The sequence below is a fragment of the Cinclus cinclus genome, chromosome 1 (genome assembly GCF_963662255.1).
Source record: "Cinclus cinclus chromosome 1, bCinCin1.1, whole genome shotgun sequence".
NCBI classification, from domain to species: domain Eukaryota; kingdom Metazoa; phylum Chordata; class Aves; order Passeriformes; family Cinclidae; genus Cinclus; species Cinclus cinclus.
In genome coordinates, this window is record NC_085046.1 from 7,350,271 (window position 1) to 7,369,516 (window position 19,246).

A 19,246-nucleotide genomic window follows, 5' to 3' on the forward strand; every position below is an offset into this window, starting at 1 on the left:
TGTTAGATGTGCTGTTGCTCTGCTGCTATAAACTGTGCAGCCTGGACTGCTATTACCTTGCTGTGTGTAATCTTTGCCCTTCAGTGTCTGAGAGTAACTCACAAAGGCAGGTGTTACTCCTCACCACTCTGAACTCGGGAAGAGTTGCAAAGCACAGAGAAACATCTGGCAGCAAAAGCACATCAACAAAGCACATTAAGATTAACAGAAGTTTTTCTTCCAAGGCAAAAGAAATACGTGTTTTGCTCTGAGTAAGCACTTTCTAGCTCTGTTTTAATACTGCTCATGGAATGAAGCAAGCATTCTTTTGAAGCAAGCTTTTTCTGCTTACATGTTGAGAGCATGGCTTTCCTCCTGGAGGAAATGCCACTGGAAAATGAAGGGCTCGATGAGGTGGGACCATCTTCTTCTTCTTCAAGATTGCATTCAGCCAGTGTGCTGTAATACATCTCTTCCTTTCTCTTAAAGCCTAGGAAGTACAGGCACAAACAGCTTTCAAAACCCAAAATACATGTTTATTTTATTTTACATTCTTTCCTACAAATCAAACCTTCAATTTTAATTGTTTTTCTCTACTTTTTAAACTCCTCCTTCTCATAGCATCTTCCTTAGTGCTCTCTGGAACAAGTCTACTACACACACTATGAAAGTTTGTACCCCAAAAAAAAACATAAATCATAAAAAAAAACATGTAAGGAGAAATGTTATATTTGCTATCTAAGCATGAAGCACACAGTGCAAAGCCCTGCCTTTCCAGTGACAAAATAAAAGCATGCACCAGTGCAGGGTCCCAGCTGGCTTACCTGAGCATACATGTTACTGACTTGGCTTTCACAGAGAAGGTGAGTACATCTGCTCGTGAGTGTAGGGTCCACTGTCCCACCATGTGCTTGGATGATCTGGCAAGAGAGCAAATCCAGAACTTCTAGGATATAACAATTTTTATATCACGTGAAGAAACAAAATGTCTGAAATGAAAGTCCACCCTTTAGGACACTGCCACCATTAGCACCATTCACTGAAGAGCTACCCCCCAAAACGAGGTCTGTTATCTAGCTTTAGAACAATAGTGAAAACAAAAAACAAAATTAAATATGCAGCTTTCCACTGAACAAAAAGTCTATCTTTTAGAAGAAATGGAAAAAACCCAAAATAAAGATATATAAACAAAAATAACCCTTCTCATGTTTTTTTTATTTTTTGCAGTATAACTATTAAACAATTTTTCATCAATTCTATCTCAGCAATAAACACAAGTGCTGTTAAAAATGTCAACAGCTTACTTGATTATGCAAAATTGTAGGGAAAATTCAACTATAAAATCCATCAGAAGTTTCTGAAGAACATCAAAGTCCTCTTATTTAGGAAAGGATACAGATTTTTCTGAAAAATAGAAGTTGGCAAAAAATAGAAACACTCTATTCTTCCATCTTATTCACTCAGGTGGATACCTCACAGGCTACTAAATGCCAAAATTATATGCAAAAAAGAATGGTTTTATACAATCATGTTAAAGATTGACAGAGATGCTATATTACATTTGCTGTACTACAGCTGCCTGATTAAAAGCATAAATAACTGGGAAATAGTTAAGGCTGCAACTTATTTAGCTCATGTTCTAACTGAAGACTTAATTCAACCAGGCTGCACGCCTAAAGCATTTCTATTACTTTTTCTGGTCAGCAGCAGTTGAATATTTTTTTTAGGTTGTATCAGAAGAATTACACAAAAGAATGCCTAAAGAAAAGCGATCAGTGATGAAGTACTTCCAATGTTTTCTTGTAGACTTTAGGGACTATGACATTACGTTATAGTTTTTTAGAAATACTGCAGAATCTTACCCGTTTCCAGGTCGCTAACAGCTGCTTGTCAGACATCTGCTCTGGGTAATCAGCAATTGCAAAGACACAGCCCAGTAGGAAATATTCTTCTGGAACTGAAATAGTTTGACACATAAAGAACAAACAATTAAATACTTAAAAGTCTGAAGAGTTCATTTCAGAACACGTTTGCTACACTGACCTCTTCCTATTACTAAGTTATAAACTTCATAAGTGTACTTCCTTTGAAAATGTAGCATCCAAAATTTCAAAGCTGAAAACCTTTAAGGCACAGCTCAGCCCAGAGTCTGATTTTGTAAAGGCTGGGGCTTTTTTCCTGGATGAAGAGGGGCTAAAGGGGCAAAAGGGTCACCAAAAGGAAAACATAAGACAACTTCCTCTTTTACAAAGATCAGCTATGAACAGCCAAAACTATCAAAAAGTTTTCAGTTCTACTAGAATTAAAACCAAGGCGTGACAACTTTCCAATACTGAATCTTTAATAATTTACTGGTATTTCCAAAATTGTAGCTGTCCTTCCAGCTCTTACACTGTTTGAAAGCTTTCCCCTACCCCTCTTCCAAAGGAAAAAAAAATTAAAACAACTCTGCTATGTATTTACTAATACTGTTCTGAAAGTATAGGTTGTGTGCTTGTGGTATCAAGTGTATATTTGAAAAGATAACTTTCTCAGCATTCTTATGCTTTGCAGATTGCTGGATCACCATTAGCTATTATTTAACTACTTGCCTAAAAATGAGTAAAACCAGTTCTGAACCATGTGTGGCAGTTCTTACAATCCCATCCCCCAAACATAGCATTACTTTTTCATATTCTACCCCACTTCATGTCATTTGCTACTTTTTTTGAGGACCAGAAGGCAATAATTACTAACTCTCCACTGCTGGATCGTGCCCAAAGAGCGGCTGCTGCTGCAGTTGCTGCTGCTGCTGCTGGTGGTGCTGTGGCTGCTGGGCTGCAACTGGAAGCTGTAGTGCTTGAGGTGTCTGAGTTATGTGCTGCGCTGCCTGATTCTGCATTTGCTGTTGCTGATGCTGCTGGTGCAGTCGCTGTAAGTGCTGCTGCTGCAGTTGCTGCTGCTGGTGTTGCAGCTGTTGCTGTTGCAGCTGTTGCAGGTTCTGCTGCTGCAGCTGCTGCAGCTGTTGCTGCTGCAGCTGTTGCAGCTGCTGTTGCAGCACATGCTGTTGCTGGAACTGGAGTGGCTGCGGAGGGCGGTGCAGCTGCTGCTGCGCGTGGAGCGGCTGCTGCGGGAACTGGAGCTGCTGCTGGGAGAACTGGTGCTGCTGATGGACTTGCTGCTGCTGCTGCTGGGGAAACTGGTGAGGCTGCTGCTGTTGGAAAGACTGCTGGGAGATCTGGGGTTGCTGCTGCTGCTGCTGCTGGAGCTGCATAAGTTGCTGAGGTTGAAGGTGTAAAAGAGGATGGTGCTGTTGCTGCTGTGCTTGATGTGACTGCTGCAATAAATGTGTCTCTGGTGTTAGTTTCACTTGACTAAACAGCACCACATTTGGATGTCCCTGTTGGCTATGATTTACTTGCTGTTCTAAACTTTTTGTAGGTGCTGAAAGTGATTGTAATATCTAGAAAACAAAGATTATTTTTGTGACCTTTTGGTTGTCATTAGGTTTTAAAAATATTTAAAGAACTACTGGGAAAATACAAATCCTGAAAGAACCCTACACCTAAATACTTTGTGAGCTAAACAAAAATCTTTAACTGCCTAATAGCAAAATGAAAAGACAGGACTTACACAAAGAGAAATGTGGAGCTGCATGTGACTCCCAATAAACAGCAATGCACATTTTAGTTAAATTTAAGATTAAAGCCCATTCCTGTAATATTAGTAATTTTTCCAACAGCATTATGACTATTAACACTATATTAATAATTACATTGATCGACTGCAATATTAATTTTAAAATCCCATTGGCCCATTAAATTAAGCTTAGTTCCATAATCCTATTTTCACTTAAAATTGCTAATGATGCCTTCATTAACTAGTGCTGTTTGAAACATGGGAATCCTGTTCTCTTTTGAACCAATTCAGGAATATAATATAGCCTGGTTTTGAATCTCAATACCACAAAAACAAAACAAAAAAAAAACATTGATCTGCTGAGCACTAAGGGTTTCTTGGGAAAAAAGCCCAAAACAACCTAACCTCCTTACCTAAGCATACTAGAGTTTAGGTTTATAGAGAGTGCTAAAGTAATCTGGATTTTAATTTTATTTTTAAATGCGTAACTTGCTGTTAAGAGGAAAATCATTTCACACTAAGGAGACACAAGTTAGGAAGCTAACTTTTATGCAACAGAAAAGGGAAAATTAAGCAAAGTTCTTATAGATTAGGATGAGTTCTACATATTTATTAAAATATTTTAATATAAACTACCTATCAGAAATGAGAAGGAGCAATAGAAAATTCTAGACTTGCCATTCATAAAGTCTTTTAAACATGAAATCAGCTTTGATGAATCCTGCAAAGCTCATTTCCTTCACCCTCGCTACTTCAACACACACAGTGTCACCTTCAGCGACGTGCGTGTGCAGGACGAATCAAAGCCCATCACTAGAGCACAAAGCCAATTACTGTATCCTCTCAAGCAGACATCCATCAACTCTCCATCAGAGGTGGCTCAAGTGTTTTCACAATGCACATCAAAACATCTCAGGTGTCATCTAAATAATTCTGATGTGGTTGGTATCACACACATGTGCATCCATGATTACCAATGCATCACCCATCACTCATGTCTCAGCAGCATCACAGTAGAAACATTCATTAACTAAAATTAACACACAGAAAATGTGTTTCCATGGCTCGGTGTGAAGAGTTAGTCTCCACAACAAGTACCAAAAGCCAAAATTACAGAAGCTTCAAGACATGTATTTCAAAATAAAGGGATAAAACTTCCAAAAGCATCCTACTGCTATATTCAGAAGGTAACTGTATCTGCAGACACCTGATGACAGCAGATCTTGTTACTTGGCAGAAATCTGAGGTTTAAACTCAACACTAACTTTCCAACATTGTTCACTAAGACTTGCACTCATCATTCAGGGCACAGAGTAAAAGAGAAGCTACAGGGAGAAAAGGTAGAACTGGTATTCCTCCCTCTAGGAAGCAGATTCACAATTCTAAGATGCAAAGCCTTCCTGCACATGCTGGAGCTGGCCCAGCAGCCTGAGAGGGGACTTGGTGGAGCCCTTGCACAGCACAATGCAGCCTGCTCCAGCAGACTTTGGGTGAACAGAGAGACAAGCCAAAGCACATCCCACCACATCACCACATCCCTGTAGCTCTGCAAATGTTACTGACAGAGAAATACTTCCATAGGGACACCACTGATGTGTCTTTGACAGCACAGTGACTGGGCTGGAGAGGATGTGGTGGCCAACTTACCCATGCTGGCCAACCAAGCAAATGGTTGGCAGTTCTGCTTGGGCCTTACCCAGAAGTCTCAGCCCTCAAACAATTCAAGGCACTGAGAAGAGGAATCTAAGACTCAGATTTAAAATAAAGCCTGTATTTCTACTTTGTCTTATAAACAGCACAGGACCACCATTTCTGAGTGACTCCACATTCTGTGTTTAAGTACTGGCCAGAAGCCTCTGTACTACTCAGGCACCTTTCAAAGTTCAAGCATCAGTTGAACATCTGAAGAAAGGCAGCAATGCAATTATTTAAGTAAAAGGTATGTCTAACATTTACCAGTACCTACTTTACTCATGCTCCCTTCCCACAAATATCTAAGAATTTCAATGCTGCAGTGCAGCAAGCTCATTTTCTTTTTATTTTCTTGTAGAAATACATTAAACACAAGAGCTGCAATTACTTCAGCTAAAGAAGTAGCATAAGAAAGTATAAGTCAGGACTTCTCCATCATAATATGTACACTATATAACAACCTAACAATGCCCAGCAGAACAATGCAGTATAGAACTGAACCTACTGTGAAACAATCAATTTCACACTTTAATGTGTATGGCATAAATAATTCCTTGCACTGACTGAGGAGCTAGAAGGATAGGAAACCAGGTTTCCTGAACTAGAAAAAAATTCTAAATTAATGTTTTTCCCCTTCTTCCCAAGAAGTCCTTACTGAAAATCTAAACCATGCTGCATTTATATATAGCTTTACTCTTCCAGATGTTTTTTCCAAATGCATTCTGTGAACCTGCTAGAAATTAAGTTACTTATTATGGGGAACTACGAATTTGGCCTCAATTTGAAGTAATAAGGGAAGTATTGAGTATTTTAAGAACAGCAGAAGGAAACTGAAGTTCTTGGATACTATAGTTCCTAAGAAAAAGTCCAATACCTTATAAATTAAAAATCCAACACTTACATGTGCTACATTTGATGGTCTATTAATCTGCTGAATATCAGCACTATTAGTAATATTCCTTAACGTCCGCACGGCTGGATTCCACGTGGCCATCATTTCCTGGCGGTCAGAACTTTGGGCACCTTGTACTGAAGCCATGAGGTTGCCTCTCATATCAGGAGGCAAAATGTTACCTGGCACTGGTGGGACATTGGCACACAAATTAATCAACCCGGAGTCCTTCCCTTGAGGCAACCTACGCTTTGCTGCAGATGCCTGTGGGACTTCAGCTGGTGTCCAATTCAAATTCCTTTCTTGCTTTTCTGGAGAGGAATCGGAAGAATCATCGAACATCAGTTCCCCTTTTGCCTTATCAGCAGTAGTAGATTTTGGTGAAAAAGCTTGATCACCCAAAGGCGATCCTTCTCGAGAAGATGCTGGGCTTGATAATTTTTCATCAGTACTAGCCTCATTTTGTGAATCTTGTTCTTCATTTTCTGCTTCTTCCTCCTCTTCCTCCTCCTCTTCTTCTTCCTCCTCGTATATAATTAAACGAGGATGATAAGGAGTCTCCTCTTTTTTACTTTTATCAGCTATAGAATCCAGTACCCAGTCTGGAGTCACAATTTTAATGCTGTCCCGTTTATAAGCACATTCATATTTTTCCTGGGGGGAAAAGAAAACTATTTAAAGACAAAACAATCACAAAGTTCTTTGAGATGAGGGCTAGAGCATGGAGAGGGAGATTACAAGGAGGTTATCAAATACCAGAGAGTGATCTTGCCCGGATCCAACAGGACTTAATACTGCGTAGAACCACAGGTTCCAAGAGATTAAAACAAAAAACCTGAAATTCCCCACATTTACCCTAGAAAGGACTCAGAAGGCACGACTGCAGAAGATAAAATGTCTTCAGTTGCAAAATTCTTCTCTAACTCAATCACCGAAACATTCCAACCCAGCAGTGAGAAACATCATGGTCAATACTAAAATGCTCATGATGTTAGGATGACATTATGGCAAGTCTAAATACAATTTATGTTATATCAACTGTAAAAAAAAAAAACAAGTGGAAAAAACCCAGCTCCGCTATGAAAAATCATTTTGGGAAGAAGTCTGAATTTCATAATACAGACAAATATTTACAAGTGGATCACTTAAAAAAAAGCATTTCAGTACGAATACAACTTAAAGCTTCACATTTCCTTTCCTGATAAATAGAGTAGACACAGAATCAGTGTCCCATTTATTCGAATATCCTCTTTAACAGAAACCCCTCACATACTTCAACACAGTACAGAAAGAAAACTTTCTTTCAAAAATTTCACAATCTAATATTTAGAAATGATTGAGCTGGTATTTTCTTTTATGTCAAACAACATAAATTAACAACAAGCACATTCAGAGGAAATTAATTTAGTGATTCTCTAGAGCTATCCCCTACAATGAAAATGTCATTCATAAACAATAAAGAGATTGGAAATGAAATCAAGTTTATTTGCCGACACAAGATTTTATTCTTTTATTCTGGTGAGAATTATTAACAATCTTGTTTTATCACCCTGTGTCTAGTCAGAGCAACCACGTAAGTTTTCCTAGTGACAGAATGGTTCTCATTACAAACTGCTGCAGTTTCCCTTGTAGTGTATCAGAGCAGCAGGACTGGAAGCAAAAAGTAGTAATGCCATAGAATTGTTCCCATTCAATGACTGTGTGCATTTAAATATTTGTACCCTACAAAAAGGGAATGCTAATAGCTCGTTAAGTTTCTTCACTGGCAAGCTAAAGACAACATCCTTTGTTCCAAACAGCTTATTACTTAAGCTTTTAAGTGAAATATTAAATTACCATTTTTAATGGATTTCAATGCCTCTTACAAACAGAATTTTAGGTAATAAAGCTTTGTCCAAGCATTATATCTTACTGTGATGAAAGGGACAACTAGAATGGTGCTCAATACACCCGTCTAAACAGTCCACAGAAGAAACATCAAGCACTTCATAAAAAGCAAAAAAGACAAAACCAACACACACACATAATCACCAGAAAGAACTCAGCCCTACAAAGGTGCCCGTATTTTAAAGAAGGAAAAGTATTCATTTCCTATAGCCACACTTTCTCTTCTCCCAGTGCCAGCCCATGTTTTATTCTTCAATATTTCAATTTTGTCCTTCAATTTTCTTCACTGATTCTGTATCTGTGGATTTATAAATCACAATCACTAATGACTGTGACATACCAAAATTCAGCTAAGACAAACAAGATAAAGAATAAAAGTCTTTATTCAAACAGGAATTCAAATACCAGTGTGAAATTGGACATCTTTTGAATTAATCAGGCTTAAAGCCATGCAGAAAAAAAATACAAACTGAATAGCTGCAATGCTTAATTTTGCTGAATTTAGCTGTTAATGAACACTCTTAAGAATTGTAACTTCAGGCAGATGGAAAATTTTTGACTATTTGAAAGCAAATGAGAGCTACAACAAGAACTGTACATGTAATAAACTCTTACCCCCTTTGGCTCAGGCACAATCAAATGAGTACATTTCTTATTGAGGCTCAGCTGGCAATTCCCTCCATAAAAAGTAATCAAAGCCCACAGCGTACTTCGGTCTTCAGATGAAACCTAAATGGAAGATAGAAAAGCCTTTTAGTTCTGTGCACCCAGCTGTCTTCAGCTGGAAGAATCTTAGTAATCCACAATATACCATTTACAAGGTTGGCTGATGTATTACCTATCACTTTTAAATACCAAATCAGCAAGAAAGTTAGAGAGAAAAAAGGATGACAAAGACACACAACAAGAAAAACCACTGAAGAGTAATTTTTAACCTGCACAGAGATAGAGAAAACAAAGCCACAGTACAACAGAAAAACTAGTATCTCTCCTCATAAAAAGCAAACATCCCACATATAATGGACATTGGAGACTGAAATATGGCTCACTTCTTACCTGAGAGAGACAAGCAGTGACTCCAAAAAAGATCTGACACGATTCTGGAGAAAAGCCATTTACACTGGAAAGCAGGTGTCAAGGCTGCATGATAATTACATGAGTTTTTGAGGGACATCAGAAGGAAATTTAACAGTCTATCCAGTACTCTCAGATAACACCAAGAATTCAACCATTCAAAAACTTTAATCTTTGAAAGTGCATTGTCTTTTTGCAATTAAACTTAATGCATCAAGAAAAAAAACCCATGTACACACTGAATCAGGACATCTGCAATATGATGATCAATTTTGGTAACACACTAAACCAGAGCTGACCTGGGAAAGACAGATGGACCATCAGACTTCTGCAACTTCCTCCTCTTCTCCACACCTTCATGTGATCTTGTGTTTGAGATCCATGCACATTTGTCAGAAAAACAGGACTACAGAAATAGGTGTACATTGTGTCACATGCAGACACTGAAACTTTTTAAATGAAACAAAATTATTTTCCCCTTGATGTTGACCAATGTGCCAGCAACACCAAGGTTTTGAGGCCCAGAAGAGACAGCACACAGAAATGTGATGAAAAATCTGAGAGCACTTTAAAACTTAAGAATAATTTACTGCCATAATCCAGAATACCTCAAGAAGTTCAAGGCTGATAAACATCCTGAACTGTTCTCCATTTCATCAAAGGTAGAAATTCAGTACTGGATCTTTCAAAAGTGTACATGTGTCTACTCCCTGCTTGAGTACCTACTGTAGCACATAAAGCAGAAACAATCAGTATTTAACTTTTAAGAGGTCCACCAGTTTGCCTGGAACTTGCACTCTCTAAAGAACAAGAGCAAAAGAGACTACTTCAAAAAAGTTACAAGCAGCATAACAATAAAACAAAACAGAGGGAATACAGCAAAACTCACTTTTCTTCCTGCCATCAATAAAAGCTCAGAAGTACTCTGACTTTTATTTATATAAGACCATTGAAAAATATACCCTCCTCACTCATGCTTTTGCTGCAAAAGGAATTTCCAGGCCTCTTTATGGCATTATAGCCAAGGTTTTCACACATGAAACTCTTTTTCCTTCTTCACCAAGTCTGTTTCCAGCTTCATTTTTCTGCTACTTCCCTTCCACTGCAGGTCAATCAGACTTTGCCCATGCCAGTGAGCAGGGCACAGGAGAACACCCTGTCATCTTAAGCTCCCTCTGGTGAAAACAAATTCCACTAAAAAACAGACAAAATAACTGTGCTTTTACATTGCATTAAATCTTTCTATATTAAACTTTACCTTTAGCAACTGACAGGCAAATGCCCATCAATAAGCACCAGAATTGGTAAGGCAACATAAAATCCTTAAGGCTCTTATTAGATCCATAAGTCTAACTGACACAAGATGTTTCTATGACCATGAAATTCAATGACCACTTTGAGCGTTACCAAATTAAAACATAAACTAAACACAAAAATGCAGAATCTCAAATTTCTGCCTAAATGGGGTCCAAAAGCAGTCAGCTGGGAAAAACTAAGCTATTCCTATTAAAGACTGAATTTCTTCATTATGGCCAAACCTAAATCCCTAATGAAAGGCCAGATGTCACTGCACTAGAAGTCATAAAGAGACTGAAACAGGATAAAATGAAGTAAAGACTTAACAACCCATTTCAGTGAGCACAATAAGGCTTGGAGTAAAATCTAAACCCACCATGTCGTAAGGACTTAAGTGCTAGAAAGTCAAAGGTCCAAGGACACATTTATTGCTGACAGGTGTACGAAACTTCCTTCTTCCATGCAACAGAAGAACAAGACACTACTGAGACCTGATCTTTTCATTTGGCCATTCCAATGTTCCCACAATAAAGGCTTCCTGAGCAACAGCCATTGAGAGCTACATTCCCACATTTATAGCTACAATTTAGTTATGGACTGCATCATTCTGTTGTTTCATCTGTTTATTTCTCTTCTGGGTATCCAACAACATCAGCTCTTAAGAGTACTCTTTTTAAAAACCCTGACTGCAGATGGAAAACAAAAATTTTAATACTGCAACTTCTTCATGTGAAAGAACATCAAAGAAATGTGAGGCTACTTAAGCCTGAAAACGTAGCTTTTATTTTGTGAACACTCCTCATGGACTGGGAGAAGGTTTAGAGATGGGTAACATAAGCAAGTAGACACTCATCCTGATGATGAAAGCACAAAAAACACATTTATTACGTCCAGACACAAATCACCAAGATCACTAGCCTAGATTACAGCACAGAAAGACAGCAAGTCGCAAAGGCACACACCTTAAACTATTGGGTATAAAACAAGAATTCTGAATCTCTGAAGCACACTGAGGCCTGAATTCTTAACACTGCATTCTTGTACCTACCAGCTCTTATTTTCCATTCGGTAACAGTTGTCCTCTAAGTGCCTATGAGGTACAAAATAGGCAAAGGGACAGGAAAACTGAAGACAAAGAAGCTCCAAGCACACTGCAACCTTGGCAGGCAAAACACAAGAGATCATTTCAGAAGTTTAAGCAGTACCTATTTGAAACAATCCTGAATGCTTCGATGGTATCCATTTTAACATGCTTTCTACAGAATTTTGAACTTAAAAGGATACGGCAGAAGAGCTCCACAGCGAACAGACAAGATCACCCAGGAAGGCTGAAAAAAACAAAAACCACTAGACATTAAAATCCTTGGTCTACATGCATAAAATACGAATTACCTTCCAAGTTCATGCTAGTTTTAATATATGTTTCCCAGATATGGAAGTCTAAGTGTTTCAGAGATATTGCACTTATTCTGCAAAAAAAGACTTTTCATTTATTTGCAAGAGTTCACATAAAGACAGCTCAAAGCCTGTGCAGCAACCTCCTTCTCTCATGCCATTTACAGTATTTATTCATCCTTTCCCTTTTTGCAGTTCTTGCTTGTAGGAAAAAATAATTCAAATAATCTCACCCTACACTCATTACCAAAGAGTAAAGAACCATATCCTTACACAGAATGAGTTTTCTAAACACAGAACAACTCTGGCAGCTGAGCAGTGATGGCCCCTACCCAACAGTATTCTGGGACAGAAGGGCTCAAAGGGACACAGGGAGTGGCAGTGAATGGAGGAGATGTAGGACACTGGTCCCAGTGCAGCATGTAAGGAACAATGGGCAAGGAGTGACATCATATTCAGAATGGAATTACTTTTCCTCAAAAGATAAACAAAAGAATATATTGTTTGTCAATATACTGACAAAGGAATATGTATATATTCGCCTTCCCTTATAAGCCATAATACAAAAAACAGCTAAAAACACTTAACTTCTATCTCCTCAATCTTCAGTGAAAAAAAATAGGATTTTTTCCTCCCTTAATTTTTTATCTTCCTTTTTCCCTACAACCAGTTACCTTTGCCTCTAACTTCCAGTCCCTTTAATATTTAGTCTGATCTTCCTGATTACAGATCATGCTGTGATGTTTTCAGGCCAAGCCAAGTGACATTAGTGAAAGATTTGCTCTTATTTGGCAAATGAGTTGGCAGTTATGAAGCAAATTAAATTATTTGAGTGGCATTAGAAAGCAGGAAATGCTCTCTATGATGTTGTCCTTCCTTCTCATGAAAATGGCAGCAGTTTCCTTCTTTATAAAGTTAAAATTACACCAAAAACCACTTCAGAAAAAGGAACTAAATATTAAACAGCACACACACTATAACCATAAGGGTCCCAAACCTTTCATTTTTTAGAGTTAATTCACAGTTCTACTCTGTCAGGTGAACTCTCATGACAAAATCGATTAAAATTCGCTACTGCCACCAGTACCTGCATGGATAAAATAACCCAAAATCATGTATCCAAAGGTATCAGCACTGAAATTCTAGTGTTATTTCTTCCCATTTCTCTCATGACTTCCAGAGTGACAAGTTCACATATTCAAAGATGAAGCCCATAATTTTTCACTGTAAAATACCCCGCTATCAGAAGGCAATAACAAAATACTGGTAATTCCAGTGCAAGAAAGAAGAAAAAAAAAAGACTAAAAAAAACCCTTAAAAAACTAAAATAAGGAGAAAAAAACCCTAATTTTCTACAAGTTTCTATAGTCCATAATTAACATAGTACATCTATGCAGAATCAACAAAATCATTTTGCACTTCGCCAATTATATGTCTTGGAAAAAAAAACCTTCAGCAATCTACTACTTATTCTAAATTGAGGTTTTCCAATGCCAGAAGCTTGTAAGAATCTCTCCTTCAGAAACATTTCTGAAGTACAACTAACACGACATAGTCTCACAGATGACTGAAAGACAAATCTGAAAAAAATCAAAGCAGAACACTAAAAAATACCCACACCACTGATAAATACAGAGCAACAAGAGAAAGGAGAGAACAAAATTGTAACCAAAGTCTGCAAGTCAGGATAAAAGTTTGTGTAACAAGAATGTAAGATTTTTAATGACGTGTTTTACTTGGTCATCATCCAAAGATGAATATTTTGTTGTAACAACAAAGCATCTATGTCAGTATTTTGACAATATCATGGATGAGTCACTCACCTTTACCACAGGGAGATCAAAAACTTCTCGAGATTCTCCAACTTCTGGATTGTCCCCATCTTCTGAAATAATATGTGAGGCCAGTGCATTGTAAGAAACTTCTTTTGCTTTCCCAGCTTTCAGAAGTTGGATAACCTAAACCCAAAAAAGAATAGGGAGAAGTCAACAATTTTTAGCAACTTTCATTTGAGAAAAACATTACTGCAAGAAGACACTAGCACTGGATGGATGAATGAATATGTCCTTCTCCTTTGGCTGTCCTCCTGTAGGTGGCCAGAACTTTTCCTGAAGTTGCCAAACATATTTAAAACCTGACTGCCAAAGGTTTACACCTCTTCTATATTTTCATCATTGCATCTGAAGAGCTACTTTTCAAAATAATTGATGATGGGATAGGAATTGGGGAAATGTCAAGGTATTTCCAATATGTGTTCCTCAAAAAACGTATTAAAATAATTTTCCCTCAGGGAGGGAAAGAAAGTTCTTCTAAGTGTTTTTGCATAGGGTAGCTCTGGAAGCATTTGAATAGTTTAACATAAGAGGTTGAATTCTAAGGATTAAGTGATTTTACCACATACAGAAGGAAAAAAAAAAAGAAGTAGGACTCATGATCCCTAAATTAGTACCTTCAGGAACTGGAACAGCCTAACTTCACTGCTCTGTCCTGTGAATGCAAAATACCTCCCAACTACCAAAGCACACCTCACTTCCAGTTTTGCAAGGCCCAAGCAGCAGATGCTGTTTCAAGAGTTCAGCATTCTCTCAGCTCTGCTGTAGAGATCTGTGGGATGAATCCAGCCCTGCTCCCCAAAAACCACGACTTTCATCTGCTCTGAGAAGGTAACAAAGAAGGTACTGTGGTGTAGAGGGGAGGAAGAGAAAAATGTTTTAAAGTATTATGGTCTAGAAGAGTTCTAAAGTTAAAAATGCCACTTAAAATCATTGTGTCATTTCCCTTTTATTATTCAGAAAGAATGATTCAGAACAGAACTGGTGAGATGTTCATCTTCCAAAACCTGCCAGGGACAGATTCCTATCCCTGCAAACCTGCTGGGGACATTCCCTTCAAAACAGAATGCTCTGCCCACAGCAGTAAACAGTAGAAAACAAGGCAATACATTAATCAAACAAAATATTAATTAATTAATTGGTCCTTAAGCAGTTACTCCCTATCATGTACACTCAGCAGGTCAAAGAAGCACTGAAAGAGACTCCCAATACACAGCATCAAGCTATTTTATAAAGCATTTCTGCCAAGCAGAAAAACAGGGATAGAAAATCACCACTCACTGAGGAAGCAGTTTTGGCACTTCCTGACTGAAGCACCTGACTTTAAAACTCCATTTAAGAAAACAAAAGTCCACTTTTTTTTTCTGCAATGGATGAATATTACTAAAAGAATTACTCTCAAATATCCAAGAAAATTGATCATGAGCTTGCTGCTCTTGTCACCACTGCCAGGAACAGAAGTGATCCATTTTGCACACCAATCCCCTAAATCACAACACACCTTCCTGCATGAATTCCATGAACCGTAGAGAAACACAGGATGCTATCATTCCAAAGGGAGAAGCTAAATCCAAATCAAGCACTTCTGAAAACAGCAGGTATTTAAGAACAGTCTCAGTGCATGAGCTCCTTGTCTCACAGCTCTCCCTGAGGTACAATCCCATTCAACTGCTCGTTTAGGGGAAGGCTGAAGAAAGGAGTGAACGTCATGAAAATTGAGAACCAAATCTGACAGCATCAGAAAGAAGCTATAAATAATGTGCTAAAAGTATGATTTTTTTAAATTTCAAAACAATGTTGTATTACAGAACTTTTGCAAAGTGTCTGCTTATACAGAAAGTTTCACTAGTTTCATGTAGTAGTTTAAATTATGATACATAATAATGCATTTGATTATTTTATGTGTCATGAAAAAGACTCTTCTAATTTAGCTCATGTCAACTTCAAAACTCCTCTCAGAATACACAATGTCTTCAGATTAAATAGTGTCTGGACTGAAAAGTTGTACTGGCACAATTACAGAACTCACACCAATATCAATCACATACCTGTAACTACAAAACAGAATGTTTTGAATGAAAAGCCTTAATATGAACACTGTAAAGATACTGCATTTTAAGTATTGGTTTATACCCATTAAATGAAATTTCTTTTTTTTTGGCAGGGGTGGGGGGAATTACACATTTTATCTTGGTCTCTCCCACTAAAATCTGTGTTGGAAGAAACAAGAGGAATAGTTCAAATTAAGAAGTAAGACAATGGGCATAAAAAGAAAAAAAGAAAAAAACAAGATTACCAAAACCCAAATATCCTGTTCAAAGACCCCGTGCTGCACTGCATTAGTTTTTATCTCTTTTTGAAGGAAATATTGATTTTAACTGGTGTTTCCAAAACATGATGGTTCAGGTTTTTATGTTTGAGGAAAGCAGGAAGACCATACATTAAAAGAAAAAAAAGTAGCTGACATCTAGTCATCACCCTCAGTAAGATGTGAGGAACAAAATGCACCCAATGGTATGGAATGGATCTGTAGCTGAGAGCCAGCCTAATTCTCCCTCATTTGCCAAAGAACACCTCAGCACAATTCCAGACTTTTGTTTCCCTTCCAATTTATGCTGCACATGCTCTGATAGGCAGTGGGTATGCAGTTATTCACCTGAATAAATTACTTTTTTTCTCCTTACTCTTGGGTTTGTTTTGGTTAGTGTACTCTCTTATGCCAGGCCTGTTTTAATATTTATTAGGTAACGGATTTTCTGTGAAACAATTTAGAAATTTAAGCTGATCAAAGTGTGCTCCTCCCCAAAAGACGAAGGAGGAAATTCTCTGCAAAATCAAGCTAGCATCCACATGTACACAAAGTAGTAAAAAGCACCAAATATATTTGTAATTTTTATATCAGTAATGGGACAAATTTCACTCCAAGAATTCTTTGAGTTTGATTTACAATTTCTGCATCCTGTCTTGGCTCAAAACACACCTGATAAATGCTCCTCATACCCAGGTGCCCCAGGGTACAACAGAGGACACCCACAGGAGTGTCCTGGTCTCAGCAAGAGTAAGAGTTAATTTATTCTCAGCAGCTGCTACAGTTCCGTGTTTTGGATTCAGAATGGGAATAATGTTGATAACACACAGATGTTTTGGTTTTTGCTAAGTTGTGTTCATCCTAAGTCAAGGACTATTTTTTGTGTCTCGGGCTCTGCCAGTGAGGAGGTACAAAAAGAGGCTGGGAGGGAGCACAGCCTGGAGAGGTGACCCAAACTTCCATAGGAATATTCCACACCAAAGCATGTCATGCCCAGTATATAAACTGGGGGAGTTACCCATAAGAAGGACTGTTCTGGGGTCAGGAATGAAGTCTGGCATCAGTCAGCAGAAGGTGAACAACTGTATTTCAAATCACTTGCTTGGGGTTTTCTTTCCTTCCCTTTTTCTTACCATTATTATTTACCACTGCCATTGTACCTTACCTGGTTTTCAATTATTAAACTGTTTTCATATCTCAACCAACAAGTTTAATTTTTGAATCTCCTCCCCATTACACCGTGTAGGGGTGGGGGTCAGAGCTGCTGTGTTGCACTTAGCTGCCAGCTGGGCTTAAGCTGGTAGAGGGTTCTCGCAGGAGCTGGCCCTGAGCTCAGCCCAGCCCAGCCCACCTCCTCACTCTCATCCAGCTCTGCCTCCCAAGCCAGGCAGAGGAAAATTCAGTGCACTGAATTTGGAGCAAATCAAAGCCCTATGACAATGACTCTGACTGCAAAGAAGAACAAAATTTAACGTGAGAAAGAAAAACCAGTTTAAGAGAGTGCTTGTCTACTTGCTCTGTGGGAAATCTGCTCATTGTCCTCCCACCATCAACACACAACTAAGAACAGGCCTTTCAGGACAGTACTTCTATGACAAATGAGTGCTACAGGATTTCTGCACTCATCCTCATACACATAATACTAACATTGCTGCTGTAGGGCTTTTTGCAAGTACAGGAATTTGTTATTTGAGCGCTAAGCTACTATCAAAAATTTTATGTCTAAAGACCTAATGCCTAAAGAACTAAATTTTATATCTAGAGACCTGTCTAAATAAGTTTTCATCCTGATCTTTAACTGTATTCTTTCTAGATTGTATTCTTTTAGCACAACAGGAATGAAAACCATCTGAACGGGCCAGTGCCTGTGTCTCCAGGTCACCTACAGGCATACGAGGCTCTGAATGCCAGAGCAGGAGGCTAAAGAAACCCAGCGCTAAACTAAGACTTTACTGCAGCAAATCCCAGAGAGGTAACGACTTCAACTTCAGTGTGAAGCATGCAGTAACGTGCTTGCAGGAAGCTGCTGTCCGAAAGCTCAGTATGTGACACTTCAAATACCTTTCTAATTGGACACGCCACCGAAACTTTGTTTCAACCACCCCAGTCCACCACGGGTGTTATTCACGGCAAGGCCACCTGCATTAATTACACAGGGCTCTACCCCAGGCCACGGCGAGAGGGTCGGGCGGCCCCCGGCCTGAACTACACCAGCAGCACACCGAGCGGCCCCGGGGCGGTACCAGGGCCGTGCTCGGGGCCGCGCCAAGGCGGGAAGGAAGAGTGAGTCCGGCCCCCCGTGACGAACCTTCCCCATGGCCTGTCCCCGTGTACCCGCACAGAACCGGGCACAGGGAGGGGCCGGGCCTGCGGAGCGCTCGAGTCGGAGGAGCGGCGGCCACTGCCCCCGCTGCCCGCCCGGCCCGGCCCGGCACAGGAAGTCCCTCCGCCCGCTCCTCCTCCGCTCAGGCGGCTCCGGCGGGGCCTGCGCGGCGGGGCCGCGGCTCCCATGGCGGCGGCGGCGCTTCCCGCGGGCACGGCCGGGATCGGGGCCGGGATGGGGACCGGGATCTGGACCGGCCGCCTCCCCTCACCCCCAGCCATCCCTCACGGTCCCTCCGGCGCGCGCTCCCCCCCACTCCCGCCCTTTCCCCGTGAGGCGGCGCGAGGCTCGAGCCCGCGCGTGGTAGCCGGACGATTCCACAGCGCCCCGCCACCCCCCTCCCCCCCGACGGGGGGAGATGAAGGGTAAGGCGGGAATGATCTGATGGGATGACCCGGTACCTTGGGGTCGATGTCTCCCACCACGAAGAACTTGACGTCTTTGAACATCTCCTCCGGGACTTTCAGCTCCTCCTCGTCGTCCGCCAACATGGTCCCGGACGGCAGCAGCGGGGGCTCCCCCCCTGCCCGCTATTTCCCCGCGCTCACTGTAGAAAACCCGCCGGGGCCCGGGTCTCTCCCGTCCCCCTCCCCCCGCGGAGCCGCCGAACCGCGCGAGCAAGGCGCGCGCTGCGGGACACACCATCCCCCGCCGGGACGTAGGGGGGGTGGAAGCGGGAGGTGAGAGCCGCCCGCACAAGGCGTCTCCCCCGGCCCAATCAGCCACCACAGCTCCTGCAGGGCCGAGCCCGGTTCTGATCCATAGGCGCTATCCCCGCTCCTCCCTCTTTCCCCGAACCGGACCGGGAGCCAGCTCCGGGTTCTGAGCTCCCCCCGCGCGGGATGCAATGGACTCGCCCCGGACGACAGAGGCAGGCAGCGGGGATACCC

At 40.4% G+C, this 19,246-nt stretch overlaps 1 protein-coding gene across 1 annotated transcript in view; it reads right to left on the reverse strand.

Moving 5' to 3' along the window:
• The window catches only part of PAXIP1 (PAX interacting protein 1), a 30,430-nt gene extending 11,583 nt beyond the window's left edge, over nt 1–18,847 (reverse strand). Inside the window, exons 1-10 of the mRNA XM_062505327.1 lie at nt 18,758–18,847; nt 13,657–13,791; nt 11,723–11,766; nt 9,125–9,188; nt 8,684–8,797; nt 6,191–6,835; nt 2,716–3,421; nt 1,842–1,936; nt 804–899; nt 332–469 (exon numbers count right to left, since the gene is read on the reverse strand). Coding sequence (XP_062361311.1) covers nt 332–469; nt 804–899; nt 1,842–1,936; nt 2,716–3,421; nt 6,191–6,835; nt 8,684–8,797; nt 9,125–9,188; nt 11,723–11,766; nt 13,657–13,791; nt 18,758–18,847 — 2,127 coding nt within the window. The remainder of the gene's footprint in view (nt 1–331; nt 470–803; nt 900–1,841; nt 1,937–2,715; nt 3,422–6,190; nt 6,836–8,683; nt 8,798–9,124; nt 9,189–11,722; nt 11,767–13,656; nt 13,792–18,757) is intronic.
• Nucleotides 18,848–19,246: the final 399 nt, after the last annotated feature.